Below are 23,790 nucleotides of genomic sequence, written 5' to 3'. Positions count from 1 at the left end.
TCCACTTTGCCAGGGCGAAGACCCCTTTTTAATTTTATGACTTGCAGTTTACAGGTATGAGATGAAACACAACACAGTGCATATTGAACTGTTGTCTGTTTTAATTCAAATTAGCTCAAATCTTTTCAGATTTACTGTTTTTTTTAAACTTGCACATAAGACTTTTAGGACTTTAAGTTGAGCATATCAGCAGTGAAAAAACATGCCTTTTCATTTTCTTGACTTTTAGAACAAAGAGCCAGAGTCAGCCATAAAAACTCCCTTTAACAACACTTTACTGCCTGTTAAAAAATATGGTACTAATTACCAGGGGTACTGTGCTGATGGTCACCGCCGTGGTTGAAATGTGAACAGCACACAAGGAGCAATCATGGTGGGGAAAAAAAAAGAACAGACAGTTTCATTTCCTCAACTTTTATTATGTTTTTATTTGCATAAATGCTGGCAAAATAAGTCGGTGCTTACAAATCTAAATGTACTATCAGCAACAAGCATTTGCTCTGAATGAGTAGATTCATGCCATTTTCTGTTCTGTCGGTGACTGACTACAGCCGGTGTAACTACAGCCAGACATGTGGCATTACACACTACACTGTCCAGTTTGTAAATAGAACACTTACTGTATTTTCTACCTATCGAAACATCCTGCAACTTACAGGCCAAGAGTTTAGGAGAGGGATTTCAGATTATCAGTCAATCTTCTTTACAACAAGCAAATACAGTACATGTATGGAAAATACATTGTTTTGAATATTACAGGGAATTAAAGGAATTAAAGAATTTGGTCAAATGCTGATAATGTACAAAATACACAGAGATGGCAAAAACAACATTCATTACTTTGTAAAATTAAAATCTACTATGTGGAAAGGCTGAGTGGGGAATATATCTAAGTCATTTCACAAACATATCTCAATTACTCTGTAAACATCTAAATTACTTCTGCGATGTAGTAATAGTGTCATCTCATTACAACATCCTTTGTCAAATGTAATTACATGAAAATCAAAGGCATGTAAGGAGAAAATTCAATCAAAAACATGTAGCGTGAGGCCATGAGTGCAGTAACGCATGTGCACGCACACACACACACACACACACACACACACTCGAAGTGAAAAGGGAGCTGCTACACATCACTGCCTGGAATAAACATTTTCTCTTCTGGCGGCACTCCTCTCTTACGGCTCATTCAGACAATAGGCACGCCGTTAAACTTCAAACACACGCATAAAGAAAGATGGCGGGCCGAGGGAACGGCAGACACTAACTGAAGAGCAGAGAGGACAGCCGGTTTGCATCGTCTGCCTGGACTGGCTGCTGATTCAGCTCAACAACAAGGTTGCAAGCGGGGTCAGAGTAATGTGTGGGCTGATGTCAAAAATCTCATGTTAAAAAGATAGGAAGTTACACTCCATTCCCAGCTCAGAATTTATAAAAGTCAAACTTAATAGAAATCATATTTTAAAGGTTTGGTGTTTCCACCCTGACACTAATGGAATTTGAGGGTAAACACAAAATAACAGTTACTTTTTTAATGACTTTGGCATTAAACTGGGCAAATTTGAAAGAAGAGGACATTTGCACAAGCTTCATATATTGGACATTGAAATCCAACCCCAGAAGAAAAACACAAGCACATTGTAGAGAGGAACTCTAATTCAAATATGATATGTGTTTCAGTTGAACACATCAGTAAGTTGGTTTGACACTGGGTGGACAGACAGAGGGCAGCGGGTACGTGATCAGGTAAGCTGGATTGTGGAGAGGATGTGGGTGACTAAGGGAAGTTGGTGGGGAAGAGGCTGAGTGGCTGGCCCTCATTGGTAGGTAGGGGGGAGCGGTAGCCCTCAAAGTTGCGTGGGATGCTGCCACTGGTGGAGCCCGAGCTGTTACTGAGGGTCTCGATGCTGCCCTCCCTCTGCAGCTCTGTCAAGAGAGACACACAAAATGTTGAATTAGAGCTGTCAGCTAATCAATTAGAAAAACGAGATCAAAGGTTAATGAAATGATGTGTCCCACCTCTGACTGTCTCCTTATTTTGACAATGCTATAGCCTATGCAGAGCCAGCTGCCTAAGAGTTACCAGTCACAACAACTTATGTTACAGTTAAGTAGACACTATTAAAGACTACTTGTTACTTGTTGTAGCCAACTTGCAAAACATAGGAAAAACGGCCAAGTGCAAAGACCTGACTGACAGTGACAAGGCTAGCTTTCTGACCGGACAACTGAATCTAACAATCTCTGATGCAACAAGACTAGTGGAGTACTCATGCTCAGTGGTGATGAGTACCAACTGACAGCCATCTGAGGAGCCACAACCAGTGGTGGTTAATAGACACGATCTGATACTTTGCGGGTCTAGTTCATGCATTGTTATTTCAGATATGACTGGGCACCTTCAGAGCTGTAGTAGAGCTCATGCCTCTACAGGACAGGGATATTTTTGGCAGCAGGCAGGGTTGGTAGTAATGTTTTGGCTCATCAGTCTTAAATGTGGCTTGTAATTTGCTGTTGCTGGCTGGATTTGGTGGGTTATTCACCCTTGACAATACATGGCCTACTTCACTTGTGGGTGAATGAAAATACTGTTGATATCATTGCCTTAGACTGTTTTTTTTTTACAGCTGCTTTTTGTGTTTGAGGATTCATAAGAAAATGTTTGTTTGTTAGAGAGAGACATATATATTATTGTTTGAGGACCAGATTTGGAGATCCTTTGGTGCTACTGTTTTAAAAGCCCTTTTAAAGGGTTATTTGTTCTTGAATATAAACTCATTCTTTTATAAATAGAATGGCATTCTAAAATATTCATGACAAATAGTGGCAGGTCAGGAAACATAAAAAAATGCATGATCACACAGGTTAACTAGGGAAGGGAAAACAATGATGAACTGTTACCTGAATATAATAATTGATAAAATTCAAGGCAATCACAGTTTTGCTGACAATGGAAAAACAAATTGTTAGTTAGCATACAACCTGTCTTTATTCGTTGACTGCTTATGTTTGAGCTGGATGGTAACGTAACTTTTGGTCTGTACATGAAAACAAGCTAATTTGCTTTGTTTTGTCGTGTTTATGTTTTCTATTAGCTATCGTCTGTGTCTGTCTCATTCATTGCTTGCTTGAAAAGCTTGCGCTCCATTATCATTCATTTCATTGGATCACTTGCTGGTGACGATGCAGCCTGTGGGCAGGCGCCACACGTGGGGTAGAAGCCGCTGATTGGTTGAGAAGCTTTCACTCAAAGCTTTCCTCAGGCTGCTTATTGGATGAACAGCTAGAATGAAAACTAATGCTAGGTCCGAGGGTGGGCCCGGGCCTAAAATGAGTGGGCCCAGGCCCATCTGGGCCCAATAGTAGCGCCGCGGGTGGCTTGGCTGCTCTGTTCATAGAGTTTGACGCCCTAGAATCATACACCAATTTGCATCCATGACACAGTATAACTGTGATCTACAAATTAGGAAAAAGGGTCTGATAAGATATGAAAATGAGAAGAAAAAAACCCACATGGACACTGTTCATGTGGGTTTATAGAACAGAGAGAATAAAACATCTGGATTCAGAAGACCTTTAGTCACACACTGGGGCAACATGGTGATATTTGATATAAGTAAATGTCCGAACATGCTTGTCTGAGCTGTGAAAGTGAAGAGATGACAAACTGGGATTGCCAAGAAAGAAATCTGGGCTAAGTTCTAATGCCTCAACAAATATTAGCATGTATGGGTGCTTGCCAATATACAGTGGGTGTCTTGGGCATACTTGATATAAAAAAACTAACAACTCTGAAAATTGATCAAAATGTCTGTCATTTTATCATTAATTGCAAGAATGGCAACAACAGATGCATTCTGTCTATGTTCCAAAGTGATCTACCAGGATGTGTGTCTGCATATATTAAACTGGTCACTGCAGCAGCTTGTAATTAGATAGTTTTATTGATTTAATGGCTACAATTACAATACTTCAATATAAAAGAAAATATTTTCATTAAGAAGTTTTTTTTTCATTAATAGTGCCTCAGTTTTTCTTATAATGCTAAAGAGCACTGGCTTTACCATGGAAAGCATAACCCCATGTCCCTCCTGAGAGAATGCAAGAGCAAAATCCAAAGGTTAGTGGCACAATAGCCTTCCATGAAGAAAAAAAAAGGGTAAATACAAAAATGATAAAAAGCTAATATGCTCTGTAGCTCACTTTGTGTAATGTGATGTAACCTACAATTTCACTTATTATTTGTTCCCATGGCTGGTCTATACTGTACTGGAATATCATGTTCCATTTTTTTGCTGTTTAAGGCCACTGTGAACAGCTGTCAGTCAAAAACTGTGGAATATAACACTGACCCTGAGATGAACAGGAAGGCTAATTAGCTGAAAAGTCTTTTTAGAATCATACTGTACTGCTAGCAAACCACAGCAGAAGTTTAATATGTCCCACAGATGTACAGGAGCTAATGTGGATACTGTCTCTGTCACGGGAAGTGCAGGAAGTGGGAGCTTCTTACTTTGGCACAGGAAACCTCATACAAACCACAGTGTTATTATTCCAGCTAACACGCCATGTGCCACAGTGCTGTGTTATCCCAGCTCACTGCCAGCTCTCCCACCCCCTCTGCTTTAATTTCCCAACACTGGATACGCTGAAGTAATCCTGAGCAGAGGTGAGCACTGTTTGTTCATACTGCTTGGATTCAGATAATATGAGGATTTTACTTGGCAAACCGATTACTGGTTGAAAAAGCTAATAGCTGCTAGTTTTACTTTAAAAAAAAAAAGCATCTTATTTAATGTAAAATGGTTTCTTATTCATGTATTGGGATCTTCTAGATATATTAATTCAATTATAGGGTAAGAGGTATGAGAGTTAATTGAGCGCATAGGTTAAGGTGCAGTGAAAATAATATATACATGTTAATATAGGGTCATAAATTGCTGGCCTTTTAAAGGATGTGGTAAAAGAAAAAGAAACTAACAGAAAAGAAACAAAATGACAATTGTCAAATAAAATAGCCTGAAAACAGCAAACTAACTATACATCTTATATTTAGACACCTATTGACAACTAGTAATATGACATGCACACTGCAGTTGATCTGTATGAAAATGGGTTATTATTTTCTCAGACATGGCTCCAACCAGGAAGATATAACTTCTGGAGCTGCAGAGCATGAATCTCACCTCTGCAGTTATCTGATGCACCTGCTCAACAGTTCTTCACCTCCATACCAGTGTGACACCCAAGGGTCCTTCAAAAGGTCAGAGAGGATCTTCATCTGAATTTTGCTATGCATCTTTTTACCCATTTGCAATGCTTTATCTTAATTTTTTATGTTAGTCTGTAAAATTGCCTGATAATGTCTGTCTTATTTATTGCAGCCTGCCTTACTTTCTGCACCACAAACCATGACTGCCAGCCACTTGTCCTTACTGCTCGACTTTTTTAGCCAACCCCAGCTAGCCCAGCTGGATCTACTATAGACTGTTGCAGTGTTATTGTAGGCGCTGTAAGCTGCTGAACACCCCAGTAAAGCCCTAAAGGCCCTTTCTAGTGCTCCCTAATCCACTCATTGTGTGACGCCTACCAGCTATTCAACAAGTCTTAACCTCTCACGCCCCTAACACAATCCCCTAGTACTCTAATGTTGGGGATCTTTTCTTCTGGGGCTGATGTCACAAGGTAGAGTAATATGGTGATTTACAAGGTGGTTTTGTGTGACGTGATGTATAGATCATAGTGATATGGAAGGAGGCCAATTAAGAAATGGAAACTATTGTAGAGTTTGGCTGATACAGGCTTTTCAAGATTGGCTGATCTGTGTTAACTGAAAACATATTTAATGCTACTATGATGTGGCTTATCTTTAAAATATAATTTTCAGCTCCAAAATGACAGGTGAAAAATGACAGGTAATAGTACAAATTTAGATGGGAAAGTCTGGATGGTATAAGCACTGCTTTTAACTTGTGAAGGGAAGAAAGCTGTGATATAACTTTCTGGACATTAACTGTTGACCAAAAAAGCTTTGTCTCCAGGTATTTCCAGGTGTACAGTGGATAACAGTAGACATCTTGGAGAAATTCTGCTGCTGGAGTTGACTCTTTGTGTCTGCTGAGAGAAGCCATGTTCTGTGACAACACCAAAGGCCAAACTTCAAAAGAAAATAAAAGTCAACATGAGAAGCAGAGCTGGAAAAAGCTATCAGTGAAACAGCAGCCGATGCCATAGCTTGAGATAACAGGAATGTTTTTCCATCCAGTGTGGAGGAGTGATGGTGAGGCATTGGGACGAGCTCTGAAGGTCCCACAGAAGCCCATATAACGACACAGACACAAGTTAATACTATATATTCATCCTTAAGGAACTTAAGGAATGCTCCGAAATCCTCCAGTCCACAACCTCGGCTGTGAACAGGCCTTAATCCTCTTATACTCTGGCACAAATACACACAAACTCCACAATAAAAAACTTTCATTTTCATGCAAACACAAAGACGAAATGCAGTCTCAGATGCAAACTACCACAAATAGTGTAGTTTGAGCAGGAAAAAAAAACAAAACACTGACACACTGTCTTAAAACCCTAGTCTACAATCAGATAATTTATAATTTGTTACAATTTATGTGTTATTTAAATTTTGCCAATCATTTCTATTATTCTATCTACTATATAATAATATACAGTGATATTAGTAGGACATTGTATTAAACATTATGATAACATAACAAGTGCATGAATTATACAGGTTCTACAGCTGTCTGTAGAATGTTGGTCGGCTCCTTCACCAAATCCCCTTCCTTCCACTACACTATCCAGTTTCCACCTTTCGTGTGGGAGACCTGGGTTCAAATCCCCTGCATGAAAGGTACTACCTCCAGTAGGGGTTCTTAGGCAAGACCCCCTTACCCTATCTGCCTACCTGTAAGTCACTTTGGATAAAAACGTCTGCCAAATGCATAACAATGAACATAAACCTTCTGGAACTGGTGAGACAGGGCATCCGGCTTAGTGTTGCGGGACTCCGAATGATACGAGAGCGTGAAGCAGAACCGAGTGAAAAAACAGGGACCAGCGGACTTGGCAAGAATTCAGTCTCTTGGCTGTGCCTATATATTCTAAATTCTTGTGAAGAAGAGAAGAAGGTACAGGGATGCACCTTCTGGTCGGACGCAGACCGTTGTGAGAGCACTGCCCCCACCCCCACATCAGAAGCATCCACCTCCACCATGAACTGACGGTCGGGATCTGGCAGCTGGAGAATGTGCGCCGTGGTAAATCTGAACTTGAGAGTCTCGAAGCATTGGAGCTGTTTACGGGAGTAAGGAATGGGCCAGGAGGGTACGAGCAAGACCTTTGCCGGGTCCATCAGGAGACTGCCTTTGGCCACAACGTACCCCAGGAATGAAACTGTAGATGCAGGTTTCTGGGTCACCATCATAACGCTCAGGGGTGCCCACCCGGGGCTCAGGAAAACCATCGGAAGGCAGAGCCTTCAGTTATCAGGCCCCTCTCTTGTGGAATAAGCTGCCAGTAAATGTCCGGGAAGCAGACACCCTTTCCACTTTTAAGATTAGGCTTAAAACTTTCCTTTCTGATAAAGCTTATAGTTAGGGATGGCTCAGGTAATCCTGAAACATCCCATAGTTAAGCTGCTATAGCCTTAGACTGCTGGGGGACCTCATCTGTCACACCTTTCCTCACTTTGCTCTCTTTTTCCCTGTTTAATTTCTCAAATGATTTTATGTACATGTGACATTATTGTGGTTATTAACTTGTGTTTCCCTGTTCCAACAGATATCCTTTGAATGGCGTTATGGTTTATGTTTCTGTATTCAGCAGACGCTTTTATCCAAAGCGACTTACAAATGAAGATATAACAGCTTTATAAAAAGCTAACAATAAGCTACATAGAAGGAACCCACGAGTCCGACTCTGTCAGAGGGGACAGAGTAGAGATAGGGTGCAGGCATAGAAGGAAGTGCAGAAAGATAAAGTGCAGAGATAGAGGGGGAGGGAAGTACAAGGTAAGTGCTGGGATAGGAGATGCTCTCTGAAGAGCTGGGTTTTCAGGAGCTTCTTGAAGATAGACAGGGACGCCCCTGTTCTGGTAGCGCTCAGTAGGTCATTCCACCATCGTGGGACGACACATGAAAAGAGTTGCTGGAGGATGCCCTCAATATTTTTGAGGCGGCTCAGCGGAAAGGGATTAAGTGCTGGGTCCACTCTTGGCCAGATTGTACTGTCACAGATCAGGATGGGACCCAAATGCAGTATCAAAGAGTTCTTTAATAAATCCATCAGATAAGGGCAACACGTGGCAGAAGGCGGAAACACAGTCTGGTAAATAGCAGGAAAAAGCAGTTACCCAGCAGAACAGAGGATGTGAGCAGGAGAGGTGAAGCTGATCAGGTGGATCCTTGAGTGGAGCAGGAACAGGCTAAGTGCCAGCCAGCCACAGACAGACGAAGAACAGAAAACCAGCAGGCAAACGCGTGGTCAGGGACAGAAGGCTGGTGGGTTTACCGGGGCAGAGACGAGAGGCGAAGGTCGGAGGCAAGTTGGGTCGATACCAGGTAAGCAATCCGGGAAAAAGGGCTGGAGAGTTAGGCATGGGAGCGAAGACAATCTGGCAAACAGTGAGTGGAGTGAGGCTGCATATATACTGGCTTGATTGGAGATGGTGAGGAGGTGAGATCAGCAGGTGAAAGCTGTAAGACTGATGAGGGGTGTGGCTGAGCAGCAGAGCAGGGGAGGAGCAGAGCAGACTGTGACAACAGCCATCAGTTTCCAAACATACAAGAGGATCTGAAATGTTTTAATAAATATTTTAATAATGCATCACTAATGATCACTGTACTATTTTATGTATGGTAGATTATTGCCAATTTTATTGTTCACTTTTGTTTTCTCTTTTAGGTAAATTTGACCAAACTTTTAGGTTCTTGGATATGTAGAATTGTACCACACAAGTATGTACAAATAACACAAGTAAAATGCTGGCATCATTTGCTTAAAGGTGACATATCATGCCCCTTTTAATCAATTTACACAATTTTCTGAGGTCTTATTGAGATATATGAGATATAAAATTTGAGATATATGAGATATAAAATCAGTTTAAGCACATTGGCCCTTCCCTCACCCCTGTTCTACCACCTCTCCGTCTTTTTTGGAGCGGTGGAGCATGAGCAAGTACTTAATCATGTTCCACCATTCTGGTGAGGTCAGAAGCTACTCACCCCCAACCCCCTTCCTCTCCAAACTATCATGTATGTTTGTGAGTTGCCTAAGGACATACTATCATGCTGCCTGTCCCTGACGTGATTTTATATTAATATGGTGTGTTTATGTACGCTACCTACTATGAAAACCTGGTCACTTGTTGTGTAATTTAATGCCTTAAACAACATATAATGCTATTCCTCCAGTCACACAAAAACACTCAAGCTCTCTATATAGATAGAGTTATTCTATTGATCTGAAAGGGAAATAGTTTTGCTGTGTAGCTGTGAGTTAGCAGCAGATGCTAGCAAACAATGCTTTCTATCAACAGTAATGGACCAAGCTTGACATGTACACAGCATAACTTGGAGTGATGCACGTGTACCATTAATTAAAGTGTTTAAGTGTTTTGTATATGTCAATGTGATTAAATGATTGTACTTGGAGACTCTGTACTTTGTCAGAAACATGCAGATAATGTAATGTTAACTTATCAAAAGCAGTTCACAGCACGGCTTAGGTAATGAAGATGCTGTACACCAACTTCAAAGGAGTTGTTGCTATTACTTTTTGAAAGATTAACATTATCTTTACAACCTTACTTAGTTAATTTGATTCAGACAACCCGCAGCATTCAATGTAGCAACAAGATGTAGATCTAGTATTGTGCCGAAAAAACAACTTATCCACACAGCTGTGAGTTATCTGAATTACAAAATGTAACTATTCAGCTATAAAGCATTAAATAAATATAATATATGAATAATATAATATAATGCTGATGATGATTCACAGTTCTAAATTTCAAATCCTCTGTGGTAATTTTGAGTGGAGACCAGAACTTAATAAAGAGATAAACTATTTGTGGGTTTTTCTGTAACACTATTAATAAATGTAACTGTATCTTATCAGTTAAATGCTATACCACAGTGGGGTGGATTCTGTCACATTTGCACCCCTCCTATTTTTAAATACACACTAGCTTCTCATACACTCAACATCGATGAGCTTGGGGGGGGCGAGGGGGTCTTCTTACACCCCTGTTGCCTGGACGCTGCTTGGGGTGGGAGGGGACCTGGAGGAGGACTCGGTCTGCTGGTTCGGGGTCTGTGGTGGCTGCGTCACTGGGGTGCTGCTGACCCCAGGCGTACTTGCTGCACTACACCTCTGGGGAGATGGGGGGGGCTGGAAGCCACCAGGGGACCATGACTGGATGTGTGAGCTCTGGCTCTCTGCACTCATGACTGAGCACAAATGTAAAACCTGTACCATATATTTTGCACACACACACACACACACACACACACACACACACACACACACACACACACACACACACACACACACACACTCATTCATTCACTCAGTCACATGCTTTTTACACAGTTGCTGTGTCGTCCTGTGGTTGCAAACCATCTGTATCCACAGTTATGTTCTATGTACATGCTGCTGGTGTTGTTGCTGTTTGTGTTTTTTCTTGTTGTTGTTTTTTTCTCTGTTTGTCTACGTGCAGGTGATCGTGATGGTTCTCCGCCTGGATTCCTCACAGAGGTCATAGGATGTTTTCTGTTTGGTTCTACAGATGTAGCAGCGAGTTGTCTGGTTTTGTCTTGTTTTTCATTGTCTTCTCCTACCATTTCTTTCTATCGCTGTCTCGTTTCTCTCTCTTTTTTTTGCTCTCTCTTTCCCTGTCATCCATCAGGTTCGGCACTATTGTATATTCTGGTATTGTAACAAAAATTAATAATAAATAAGCAGTACTTATACTAATTTATACTTTGCAATTTTTTCCAAAAACAAGAGGGTTTTTTAAAAAGATTTTTCTGCACTGGTTTGGAAGCTGAGATACTTAAGGGATTCCTATTTTTGACACTTTTCAACATCTGTTATGATGAGTTGCCATGCCAAGAAGAAGAATCGTTTCCCAGCGAGGGCAGCTTATTGAGCTTTTTCGGATTTTTGTCAACTAATTCCCGACTTTTCCTCGTAAATTCCCAGACAATTTCAAGAGGAAAAGCCGTGGATGCTGGGCTGGAACAAGATGGGAAAAACACGTGGAAGAAGACATACCGACCAGGTCTTCCATCAATATTGAAGGCAAATATTAGATCGCTTGTAAACAAAACTGACGAGCTTGGAATTCTTAGCAGAACACAGAAAGAATATCAAGAGAACGCAGTATTATGTATTTCACTAAAACTTGGCTGCAGGAGCATATTCCAGATTCAAATGCTTTAAGACAATATGAGCTGACAAAGACATAAGTGGCAGTGGAAAATACAAAGGTGGAGGTATCGCAGAGTTTGTTAACAACAGAGCATGTGATCCTGGACATGTCACTGTGCAGGAGGATCTGTACCCAGTACACTGAACTATTAGCTGTAAGTTTACGTCCACATTATCTACCAATAGAGTTCACCAGTATTATTCTGGAACTGGTTGAACTCTTATTAGCTTGAATTGGACTATATTATTTAAGTGCCTTGAGATGACATTTGTTGTAATTTGGCATTATATAAATAAAATTGAATTGAATTGGTTTATATATTACCTGCAGCTGCTGCTGACACAGTCTGAGACGTTACCAGCTCAGTCGTTGCCAGACTACAAACACAACGTCCCAATGCATTTATAGCGATTTACGGAGATTTCAACTGTCTCCCTTTTAGCTACACTCCCAACCTTTCAACAGTTTGTCATCTGCTCCACCAGAGAAAACAAAAAACTGGATTTATTCTATGCTAATGTCAAAGATGTATATAGGTCCTCTGCCCTGCCTCCACCAGGAAAATGAAAGCATAATCTGGTTCTCCTCACCTTGAACTATATATCCATTGTTATGCAGCAACCTGTCGCTGTACAAACTTAAAAAAACTGAGGCTGAAGAGGAACTGTAGGGATGCTTTGCATCCATAGACTGGAATGCATTCTGTGAACCACAAGGAGATGATATCAATGCCATGACTGTGTATGTTACGGACTACAGCAACTTTTATCCATAGAGTATTATTCCCACAAGGACTATAAGGTGCTTCCCCATTAACAAACCCTGGATCACTGGTGACCTGAAAAGGCTGCTGAACTTAAAAAAGAAAGGCTTCAGGGAGAGAGACAGGGAGTAATTGAGGACTCCTCAAAAGCAGTTCAATAAATAGACAGAGTGCAAGTAGGTATACAAAAAAAATCTGGAAAGAAAGCTACAGTAAAATAATGTAAGAGATGTGTGGTCAGGGATGATAAAGATCACTGGCTTCAAGGTGAAAGAGAATCAGTCTGATGGGAGCCTGGACAGAGCCAATGAGCTGCACAAGAATTTCAATAGGGTCAGCTCAAATCAACAATCTACAAGCTTCTCCCCTGCCCCCAGCAACACAGAACTCACAACCTACCAGTACCCACATCCTCCCTGTCACACCTCCATAATCTCACCATCCACATCAGGACTCACTAAAACCTCCTCTGCCCCCACAGGAGCACCACAGGGGACTGTACTCTCACCATTTCACATCACTCTGTACACCTCAGACTTTAAGTGCAACTCGGAGTCTTGTTGTTTCCAGAAATACTCTGATGACTCTGCAGTTGTTGAGTATATCAGTGATGGACAACAGCCTGAGTACAGAGAACTGGTCAATCACATTGTGGCATGGTGTGAGAACAATCACCTCATCTAAACACAAACAAAACAAAAGAGATGATTGTGGATTTCAGAAGGGCCAGGGGTAAGCAAAATATAATCACCATCCAAGGTGAAGAGGTGGAGTTGGTTGAGAGATTTACCTGGACAGCAGACTGGAAATGCAACATTGAGACTACAAGAAGAGAAATAACAGACTGTACTTCTTGAGAAAGATATGGTCCTACAGTACCTGCACCAAAATGCTGCATATCTTCCACAAGTATATGATGGAATGCGCAATTCACTTTGCAGCCAATATGTTAGAGCAGTAGCATCAGAGCCAGTGACTCAAAGAAACTGATCAAACTGAACAAAGAAGACTGGTTCTGTGCTGGAGACTGCTCTGGAGCTCCTGAAGCTGACTGTTAAAAGAAGAATGCTGCACAAGTTGGTTAATATGTTAATAAGTAACAACACTGACATCCTCTTCATAACATTATGTTGAAACAACAGAGTATAATCAGTTTGAGGCTTCTTCAGCTCCAATGCAAAAAAGAAAGATACAGGAGGTCCTTCCTGCCAGCAGCAATAACTGTTTATATTGAAAGCTTATAATGATTGCTTTAAAGAAAATTACGGCAGTTATATAATGTCCTTTTGGGATAAATAATTTAATCTAATTATCCAATCAAGTCATTTTATTAATTCATTTTCATTATTTACATAAATCAATGCTTAATTCACAACAGAACATAGGAAATATATAAGATATTGAAGAGTGAGACATTTTAACATTTCATGAAAATGATAAATTCATCGTAATTTGATAGCAGTGACAAAAAGAAGGTTGTAGCTGGAAGAAAATGTTGCAACAAGATAGGCTAATTGGTTTTAGGTCAGCAACGCGATTGGGTATAAAAAGAGCACGTTAGAAAGGCAAGAGTCTCGCAGAAGTAGAGACAGCCAAAGGTTGAATAATCTGAGAAAAACAATCTATAAATTGTGGAACAATTTCAGAACAACAAAACCAATATTGGATGCCTGTCATTGCCAGGCCCTGGCATTAAAAACCGCATTTAGTTGTGAAAGTCACAGCATGAGATCAGAAACACTGAAAATGCTGAAATTACTGTCTGCTACCATCTTCTCTGGGACAAAGCTAATTTAAAATGGACTGAGGCAAAGTAGAAAGCTGTTTTCTTTGTCCCCCCAACCTTAACACGTTGAAGGGGTTTGAGTATCCCCATGATCCTGAGAGCTATATTGTCAGAGCAAGAGCTCTGTGTGAGGTGGAGCAGTACCAACTAGATATAGTTGGGCTCACCTCCACACACAGAATTGGCTCTGGAACCAAACTCCTGGAGAGCGGCTGGACTGTCTCTGGGGGGGGGGGCTGCTGGACACACCTGGTAAGCCAAAACAACGAAGTGAGGGTGAATTGGGAATGTCTGTGAAAGACCCTGACCCTGCGAGTAAAAGACCCTGTCTCCGCATTTCTGGGAGAATTTCTCACACATACTGAGGAAGGTTGGGGACATGGAATCCGAATGAACCAGGTTCAAGACCTCCGTCGTTGCGGATGCTGCCTCCAAGAGTTGTGGTCTGAAAGTTGTTGGTGCCTGTCTTGATGGTAACTGGAGAACCCATTGGTGGACGCTAGCGGTAAGGGAAGCCGCAGGGAAGCTGAAAAAGGAGGCCTTCCGGGCTTGTTTGTCCCAGTGGTCACCCGAAGAAGCTGACAGGTACTGAGGCTAAAAAGGCTGCAGCACTGGTGGTTGCTGAATTTGTGGGAGAAGGACTTTCGGTTGGGATAAAGGGTGTTCTGGCAAACCATTTGACAGCTCAGAAAGAGAAAGCAGGGACCTTCCCAGGTCGGGCTTGACCTGGGTGAAGAACAGCTGACCCAAACTGAAGATATTGTCGAGCGGTGGAAGGAGCACTTTGAGGATCTCTTCAATCCAGTTGAGATGTCCTCCATTGAGGAGGCAGAGTCAGAGTCAGAGATTAGAATCGCATACAAACGCTGCATTGACACTTTTATAATGTTTAAGTAGCCTAATGTTTTAGTTTACGTTCTGCGATTTCAGACTGTCTATGAACGCTTTCTGCAGCCACCGCTCCTGCTGACAGCAGACCGGGGAAAAAAAAACATTTCTCTGCTCTGATGATGTGTGAATGACAACGGCAGACATCAGACTAGTGGACAGGTTCGTTGTTGTTTGTTGTTGTTTTGGTGTAGCCTAGTTCCGACCGACAGTAACTGGTTTTGAGTAATAAAATGCCTGTTTAAGACCAACCGCTTGTCATCCTTCTAACGTCCAATCGGAAGCTACATTAATTTTGTGCATTTATATTTTTCCAAAATGATTTGGCGACCCCCAGAAATCATCTCGCGACCCCAACTGGGGTCGGGACCCCAAGGTTGAGAATGGCTGCTCTAGAGTGTTGGAGAGGAGGCTCCAACCGATTGTTGAACCTCGGATTCAGGAGGAGATGTGTGGCTTTTGCCTAGGTCGTGGAATAGTGGACAAGATCTTTACCTTGGCAGAGTTACAGACGGGATCATGGGAGTCTGACCATCCGGTCACATGTGTTTTGTAGACTTAGAAAAGGCTTATATTCCCAGAGGGATTCTGTGGGGGGTGCTGAAGGAATATGGGGTACCGGAGTTGCTTTTACGAACTACTCAGTCCCTGTATAACCAAAAGAGCTGTGTCCGCATTCTTGGCACTAAGTCGACTTGTTTACAATGCGTATTAGACTCTGCCAGAGCTGCCCCTTGTGACCGATCTTGTTTGTGATTTTCATAAATAGGATCTCAAGGCAAGAGAGGACAGCGTCTAGTTTGGGAATCTCAGGATTGCATCTCTGCTTTTTGCAGATCAGGTGGTTCTGTTGTCTTCTTCAAGCCAGGACCCTCAGCGCGCACTGGAGCGGTTCATAGCTGAATGTGAAGCGACCGGGATCAAGGCGAGCTATTACAAATCCGAGGTCATGGTATTCAAACGGAAAAAAGTGTAATGCTCCCTCTGGGTTGAGGATGAGTCCTTGTCTCAGGCAGAGGAGTTTAAATGTTGAAGTATTTTTACAACCCCATGTGATTTAAGAATCTCACCTCTGTGACATGTTTGTTTATGAAGTTAACCTTTCATCTTTCACACTACAACTTTTTTAAACCATTTCAATGACCTGTTTGACCTGCATTTGTATCTTGTTCACGAGTGATGGCAGGTTCGAGCGACAAATGGACAGACGGTTTTGGGCTAGTCCATCTTTGTTCCAATCCTCACCTATGGTCACGAGATCTGGATCGTGACCGAAAGAACGAGATGAACGCGGCTGAAATGGGTCATCTTCGGAGGGGGGCTGGGCTCAGCCTTAGAGATAAGGTGAGGAGCTCGCCCATCCGGAGGGAGCTTGGAGTTCCTCCGCATCAAAAGGAGTCAGCTGAGGTGGTTCAGGCATCTGGTTAGGATGCCTCCTGGTCACCACCCTTTGGAGGTTTTCTGTGCACGTCCGACTAGGAGGAGGCTCCGAGGCAGACCCAGGACTCGTTGGAGGGATTATATGTCCCTTCTGCTCTGGATAAGCGGACGAAAATGGATGTTTTCTTTGTTTTGATATGTTTCTTGAGTTAAAAGTATTTGCAAATCATTGCATTCCATTTTATTTCATATTTTACACAGCATCCAAACTTTTGTCTGAACTGGAATATGCATTTCACCAATTTGACAGAAGCTATTTTCTAAAGGAACTTATATTTTTTGTCTAGGTGTAAATCCAGAATAATTGAGGATTCAGCATCTTGAGTAAGGATATTTAAAGAAGTTTAATGTAACCATGCATTCAGTGACTGATGAATTTCTTGTCACTTTTAAAGATTCAGTACCTGCACGAGTCCTTCATCATTAGCATATTGAGCCATCCAATTAAAGGAACTTAGGATATATCCTGATCAGGTTCCTGAACAGCCTCAATTGGCTCTAAGCAGCAGTGGCCCTAACCAGAACTCCCTCTGGAAGTCTGCGTCCCATGCCTTGTTTCTAAGGGTATATAGTAAATCACTGGAGATGACATTTGCAATTGGAGCCATTTATAACAGCTGATGTTTCCTTAAAGGTTAACAATGAGGTGGCATGGTACTGTCATCTTTGGGGACATATTATCTAAATTCAAATTGTCCATTGAAAGATAAACCTTGTAAAGAAAATGACATTTTATCTGTGTCTACAATAAAAGAAAACTGTGGTATGAGCAAATAGTATGCTTTAAGAAGAAATATATATATAATAAAAACATTTGTAAGTAAGTAATTTGATTTCTGTACAGCCTACATGATCCAGAAAATATTGAGCCAACAAACAGAGTTACGTCACTTTGTCGCCGTCCCTGGAATATTTTCAATGGAATCTGTGTAGGTGCATCTGCTCTGGTGTGCATTAATTTGTGTGAACATGCACACATAGTCAAACCAGCTGTAACAACACAAATCAGAATAGCTCAAGTTGCAAAACATACAGAGGGAGTGCCACTATATGAGCCCTCTACAATCGCTCTCTACAATCCTTCGAAAGCTGTCCAGTTGGACGACTGAGCCCACATTAGAGGGAAAGCTCATTAAAATCTACCGGAGATCATCCTGATGGGCTGTGAAAAGCCAGGCTTAACACACCCTCCTGTGTAAAGGACAGCACACATTAATGTGGATGGAGACACACATACCATATACAGTATATCAATAGAGATGAGATGTGCAAAGGGAGCCACATGCTGGCTGTTGAAACCTTTTTTATGTTTATGACTCGTGCGGCAAGCCTGTATCAGTCTTACTGACTCCCTTATTTTTATATACCTTCATATTTGCTGTTTAAATGTCAACATTTTCACTAAAGTCAATGGTTTAACTAAGGCTGAGTTCTGACTTTTCATCAACACCTTAAGTGATGATGTGACTAATCACAGCAACTTAAAGCATAGTAAACAACACACTGACAGTGTTCAGTCCACAAGCTGGAAAGTTGTCCACTGAAAGTGCATTACAGCCTCATGCCTTAACTTCACAGGCAAGCAACTGCTCCCATGAATCATGATACTCAACAGGTTACGTGATTAAGGAACAAGTGAAAAACAAAATAAGTGATTCATGGGGCTAATTCAGGCCCCCGAACAGGGACTTTCTCTTCATCTTCTCGGACCATATATTCTAAGTTTCACCCGCTCCATATACAGAGCTGACCACAACTTTCTCAGCGGCTGCTCATTAGACTGTGTTATACAGGGTGCCAACAACAAGCTGGGACACTCCTGACACTCTATGTGGGCCGCTTTGAATTAGACCACTAATGAAAAACTAGTGGTGACCAAGACTTTGACTGCCTACTTACCCACAGCAGACTGACAGCCGCCTCTCCACTGGACACGTTCGGAACTACTTTTATAGGCTGACTGCTGCTCTTAGGCAAGAGCAAAAAGAAAGCAATAACAGAACCAGACTGGGCTATCAAAAGGGTATTCTAAATGCCAAAATTGTTAGGAATGTTGTTTGAATATGTTCAGATTTGCATTTATGTGAGTAAAACAACAATGAAGGTAGGTACAGGCTAACTACAGACTGAGAAATTTGTACAAAGAAGGACATGCATGTCAGGGGCGAAACATAATTTATTACAACTTATTAAATTTGATTTACTACTTTACTACTTACTATGTAATTAGAAATATGATGGAAAATAGGTCTTCCTCGGTTCCTTGGTAACTGTTATTTTTGGATTTTAAATTCAAATCTAGATCCAACTGTACATTACAAACCTTATTTAATTTTTCACATTTTAGGTTTCTGTTAAGTCATTAGTTTTGCTAGGTTTTCCCTCATTCACTCTTGGTCATCTGCTTCACTCATGTCACCTGTGTTTTCCTCCTCAGCTGCACTCCATCACCAATCACCTTCCCTCAGTATTTAGCTTCCAGGTTCCCTCATGTTCACCGCCAGATCCTCACCGTTATTATCAGGTTTGTCCATAGTCACAGTCAGGTTTTGTTTTTGTCATGGTTCATTTTTTTGTATTCCGGCTCAGCCGTGATTTATTTATTTTTGTTCTGTTTTTGTCAAATAAATCAAGTTTTACTTTTTTCTTCTTAACAGATGGCTGCAAAAAAATTCCTTTCAACCACAAACTTATTGAAGACATGCAGCATTGTGGTGCAAACAATGACCTAAAAGGCCTCCAGAAGTGCAGTCTGCTGTCCCTTCTTGTAAAGGTGGTGTGGTCAATTAGCGATTCTAGTTGGAGTGAAAGTGAGGGTGCATGGTTGTTTGTCTCTATGATGAACTTTTGACCTGTCCAGGGGGTAAACCCCTCTTGTCTGATGGCAGGGGGGATAGGCTTCACCCCCCCATGACCCTGAATTGGATTAGGTGGGTATAGAAAACGTATGGATGAATTGTTCAGTGTTTTACTAATTGTACAGCTATGAACTTTAACACTTTCCATGCTAACTGAGACCTTTAGAGTCTGACATGTTGCTCTTGGGTTTTTTGCAGTTTCTCTGAGCATTGCACAGTCTGACCTTTGTGTGAGTTTGATGGGACTTCAACTCCTGGGAAGATTGACAGCTGTCTTGCATGTTTACCACTTGTGAATAATCTTTCTCACTGTAGAATGATGGATTCCTAAACGTTTGAATATGGCCTTATAACCTTTCTCAGATAGATTAGGAGAAACAATTACTGTAAATTCCGGACTATAGTGCGCACCTGAATATAAGCCGCTCCCTCTCATTTTAAAAAGAAAATCCATTTTGTGCTTTTATAAACCGCACCGGATTATAAGCCGCAGGTGTCCACATTTTAATAGATATTTACACAGAAAGATGTTATATGTGAGGAACTTTTAATTGAATGCGTATGGTAACATAAACAAATACATGCTGCAAATGCTGAACAGTGCTTGTAACATCAATAGTTTTAACTTAAACACCAATCAGTAACACACAAATAGAGGAGTAAATGTTTTTTTCCTAAACAGTGCCTGTAACATCGATGGTTTTAGCTTAAATACCAATCGGTAACGCACAAATACGTGGCGTAAATGCTTTTTCTTCGAACAGTGCCTGTTACACCGATGGTTTTAATTTAAACACCTATCAGTAACACACAAATATGGTGTAAATACTTTTTTTTTTTTTTCAAACAGTGCCTGTAACATCAATGGTTTTAACTTAAATACCTATCGGTAATGCACAAATATGTGGCATAAATGCTTTTTTTTCAAACAGTGCCACAGTAACACTGCTGGTAAGAAGAAAAAAAGCCTACCAGAAAAAGTCATTGATTGTCTTCTTCATCTTCCTCCTGTGCACTAAAACCATCAAAGTTATCTTCGTCAGTTTATGAATTGAACAGCCTCAGAACTTCCTCACCCACTGCATCATCTGCATTTCTTCGTTTGTTTTCCATGTTGAAGGTGAGTACAAATTACCGATTTACAATAATTTAGTAGTGTAAGTGTGTTTGATTTATCGTACAATTTCATTGGACCACTGTGAACTATTCGTTCATTTTATTGGTCTAATGTTACGAGGCGGCATGAAAAGAAAAAACATACATTAGCCGCACCATATTATAAGCCGCGGTGCTCAAAGCCTGGGAAAAAAGTAGCGGCTTATCGTCCGGAATTTACGGTACATACTCTAAAATCATAGCTGATGTCTTTCCTCCTTAGTATTATGTCAACACACATCTGAATCCTAAAGAGAAGCAAACTGCCAGAACTTCTGCTTTTATACAGATCAAGTGTATTTGATTTGCAACACCTGGCTGCTTCTAACCCTTTTAATTCATAAGGCAGCAGTAAAGGTGTGATTCGTTTTTCACACAGTACTTCTCCATTTTGGCTTAGTGTTTCTCAAATACATAATGAGAAAATGTACTATGTCATGAGTTGTTATTTCTCTGAGGTGTTTTTTTCCCCCATCATTTTAAGCTAGGAAAAGTTGGAAGCTTGGAAGTTGGAAACTACAAAAATAATAAAACTGTTGCAATTTTTGGCAATCTCCAACCCAGATCAAGTATAGGAAATAAACACGGAATCACTCAGTCATGAGAAAAAAGAATGAAGAAAAAAATACCCCCACAATTTTTCTGTTTTGGAGCTCCTCTGAGTTTTAGAAGCATGGATGTAATGAACCAAAAAGGATATTCAATTGAAAGACTAGCTATGCAGGATGGAGCCTTGTCAATGATCATCTTGTCCAAAGCTTCAATGCACATCTGCATATTTACTCTAGAGTTAAAGACTACCATTTCCCTGGTCCTTGATCAGACATCAACCTAATACAATCAATGACTTAGGAAATTAGTATAGGTAGCCATTTTTATATTTATGTTTCGTTTGACCAGCACCAAACAAAAGCTCCAGGATCATCTCCTTGCCCGATGCAGATTCCCTACTCTTCACTGAATATTACTTTCATCCAATCATCTGCAGTACAGCCTTTAGCCCACTGTAACCTTGTTGTCTTTTGTTCTGTTGTTAGTGATGGTTTAGGTCTGGCTTTTTTGCATTAAAAAAAAACTATTCCTACAGCTGATTTCTTGCCATTTGGTCACAAACATAGAAATCTGTTTCTGCCCTTTTGTTTTTCACTTCTTTCGTTGTGCATTTTCTATTTTCAGGCATGTTGCCTTGAGTTGTCTGTTCTGGCACTTTGATGTCTTCCTTAAAGGATAAAAACATTAGTTGTCCCCTGAGTAGAAATAAACAATATCTTTTGCTACACTGCATGTTCAGTGCCTAACAAACATCTTCTTGAAGGACGTTTAGAATCTTTTCATTGTTTCAACAGATGGTTTTCCTGTTGTCTGTCAGCCAGGCGTCAAAGATCATTAAGATCAGCGAACATCCTCTTTTAACTGCAAAACTCAATTGCTTTTTAAAACACTGCTTGATTAAAAAATAAAAAAAACCTGATTAATTAACCAAATCAAAAATGACAGCAATTAAGTTTTTTTAATGTATTTCTAAAATCCATAAGTCTAAGCTCTAGAATGAAATAGCTTTCTGTAATTTTATTTGATTTTTTTACTAAATAAAACAGATGAACAAAAGTCTTCCAAGAGTAATGATTCCAAAATTTTGGGTTTTATGTGGATGATGTGTGGAAACTATAACTGAGAGACTCTTGATTGTTTTGGTTTTATTAATCTTCCTCTGTTTTGAAACATCACTGCACACATAATGATGCCCAGATATCAATCTGGGGATTTTCTGATGTCCTATAGCATTGATTCCGCAATCCCAAAATCATAATGTCAATAGTCCTTTCTGCTTGAATTACTACAAAGATAAATAACTGAAGCTGATGCTGTTCAAATAAAATGTTACCCATGTCCTGATTTTACCTTCTAAACGTAGCAACTACAGCAATATGCACACATATGCACACATATGCACACACATATACCCACGCAAGCAAACACACACAGAGTTCTCAGTGCAGCTTTTTCATAGAAAAAGTGTGAAACCAGAGCAGAAGCAAATGAAAGCAAACTCATGTAGACCTACAGTGCTTGTAAGAAGGAGAACAAGGTTCCATTAAGTATGACACAAATGTACTATGGGTACTTGTGTACAGGTTAACCCTAAGAGACACACACACTGAATACACAGACACACATGCATTGCGCAGAGTCTAAAGAGGGAGACTTCAGCTGGTCAGTAAAAAAAAAGTCAAAAGCTTTGAAAGGCTGCTTGTGAATGTGAGGCAGGCTGCAAAGCAGAGCATCCATTACTTATAGCTTGCCTTTATATACAGAAAAGCTATTTTTCAAGGAGACAAATCTGTCACTTGAGTTTGAATGAATAGAAAGTTCAATGTTGGGTAAAAAATGTCAGCTTGTCACATGGGGTTTTACATTTAAGAACATGATTTCCATCATCTGCTTTCACGAGAAACACTTGTGCTTTCTTTGAAGAGATTCGATGTGGGTCAAGAGAAAGGCAGAGCAGAAAGCAGAGGATAGAAGGGTTGCTTTCAACAGCTGGTAAGTGCAAGAAAGCCACCCAGATGCACAGTCACATAAAAAGAGTTTAACATTAGCAGTAATCAAGATCATGTAAATGAATTGCTGTGAGTAGTGCCATCAATACTTGACAAACCAACATGTCTCTCACTCACCCATTCATATAAACACTCAAAGAGCTTCTTGTTATTCTACCAATGAAACGTCTTCTTTTTTGCTGTACATTCCCTCACACACCAATGAGCACATTGGCGGTGGCGTATAGTTCAGTGTCCTGCTGAAGGACACTTGGACACAGAAAAAAACTTTCACAAAAAAATCTTAGGTTTGATTTAACTACCATTGCCAACTTATGGAAGAAGATATTTGCGCCTATTATAACAACCATTTTGGCTCATTTCCCAATTACTGCATCAGACATCCTTGCACTGCTTCTGTTTGTGTTTGAGTGATGTGGAATGGGAAAGTGATAAAATTATCTCTACAGCATCAACATCATAGAGATGCTTTTTTTAAACATCGACTCTAATTGGTTCAATGTGGCATAATACTGGAGCTTTCATCTTCACTACAAGCTTGTAGAGATCCTCAGTCCAGAGATGGTTCCCAATATGCATATGTGCAAAAAAAACGCTACAACAAAATATCAGTGCTTGACTTTCGTTGTCTATCTAGCTCTTTACTTTTTTGCAACAGATGTTGAATTCACAACACAGAGCTGGCTGCTGACACAAGCATAAAACTAACTTGATCAGCATCGTTTTTGTTGTTCTAAGAACACCTGAATACCCTTGCTGCAACTCTCTGGACTGTTCTATCAGCATATGTGTAAGTATAGCTGAATTCACTGCAGATATACTGTCTTTAAGTTACATAAATGGTGATTTTGTCAGCAGTTGTAAAATCTAGATTTTTTATC

General features: G+C 40.6%; 1 protein-coding gene across 2 annotated transcripts in view; it reads right to left on the bottom strand.

Moving 5' to 3' along the window:
- Positions 1–398: 398 nt before the first annotated feature.
- Positions 399–23,790, bottom strand: part of bcas3 (BCAS3 microtubule associated cell migration factor) — a 373,861-nt gene continuing 350,469 nt past the window's right edge. For both annotated transcript variants that reach the window (XM_072393158.1, XM_072393159.1), the window contains one exon: positions 399–1,929. In XM_072393158.1, the coding sequence (XP_072249259.1) occupies positions 1,781–1,929 (149 nt within the window). In that variant the 3' untranslated portion in view covers positions 399–1,780. The remainder of the gene's footprint in view (positions 1,930–23,790) is intronic.

Source organism: Leuresthes tenuis, unplaced genomic scaffold (genome assembly GCF_036924035.1).
Source record: "Leuresthes tenuis unplaced genomic scaffold, fLeuTen1.0.hap1 SCAF_9, whole genome shotgun sequence".
Taxonomy (NCBI): domain Eukaryota; kingdom Metazoa; phylum Chordata; class Actinopteri; order Atheriniformes; family Atherinopsidae; genus Leuresthes; species Leuresthes tenuis.
This window is presented reverse-complemented; position numbering and strand designations above follow the sequence as displayed.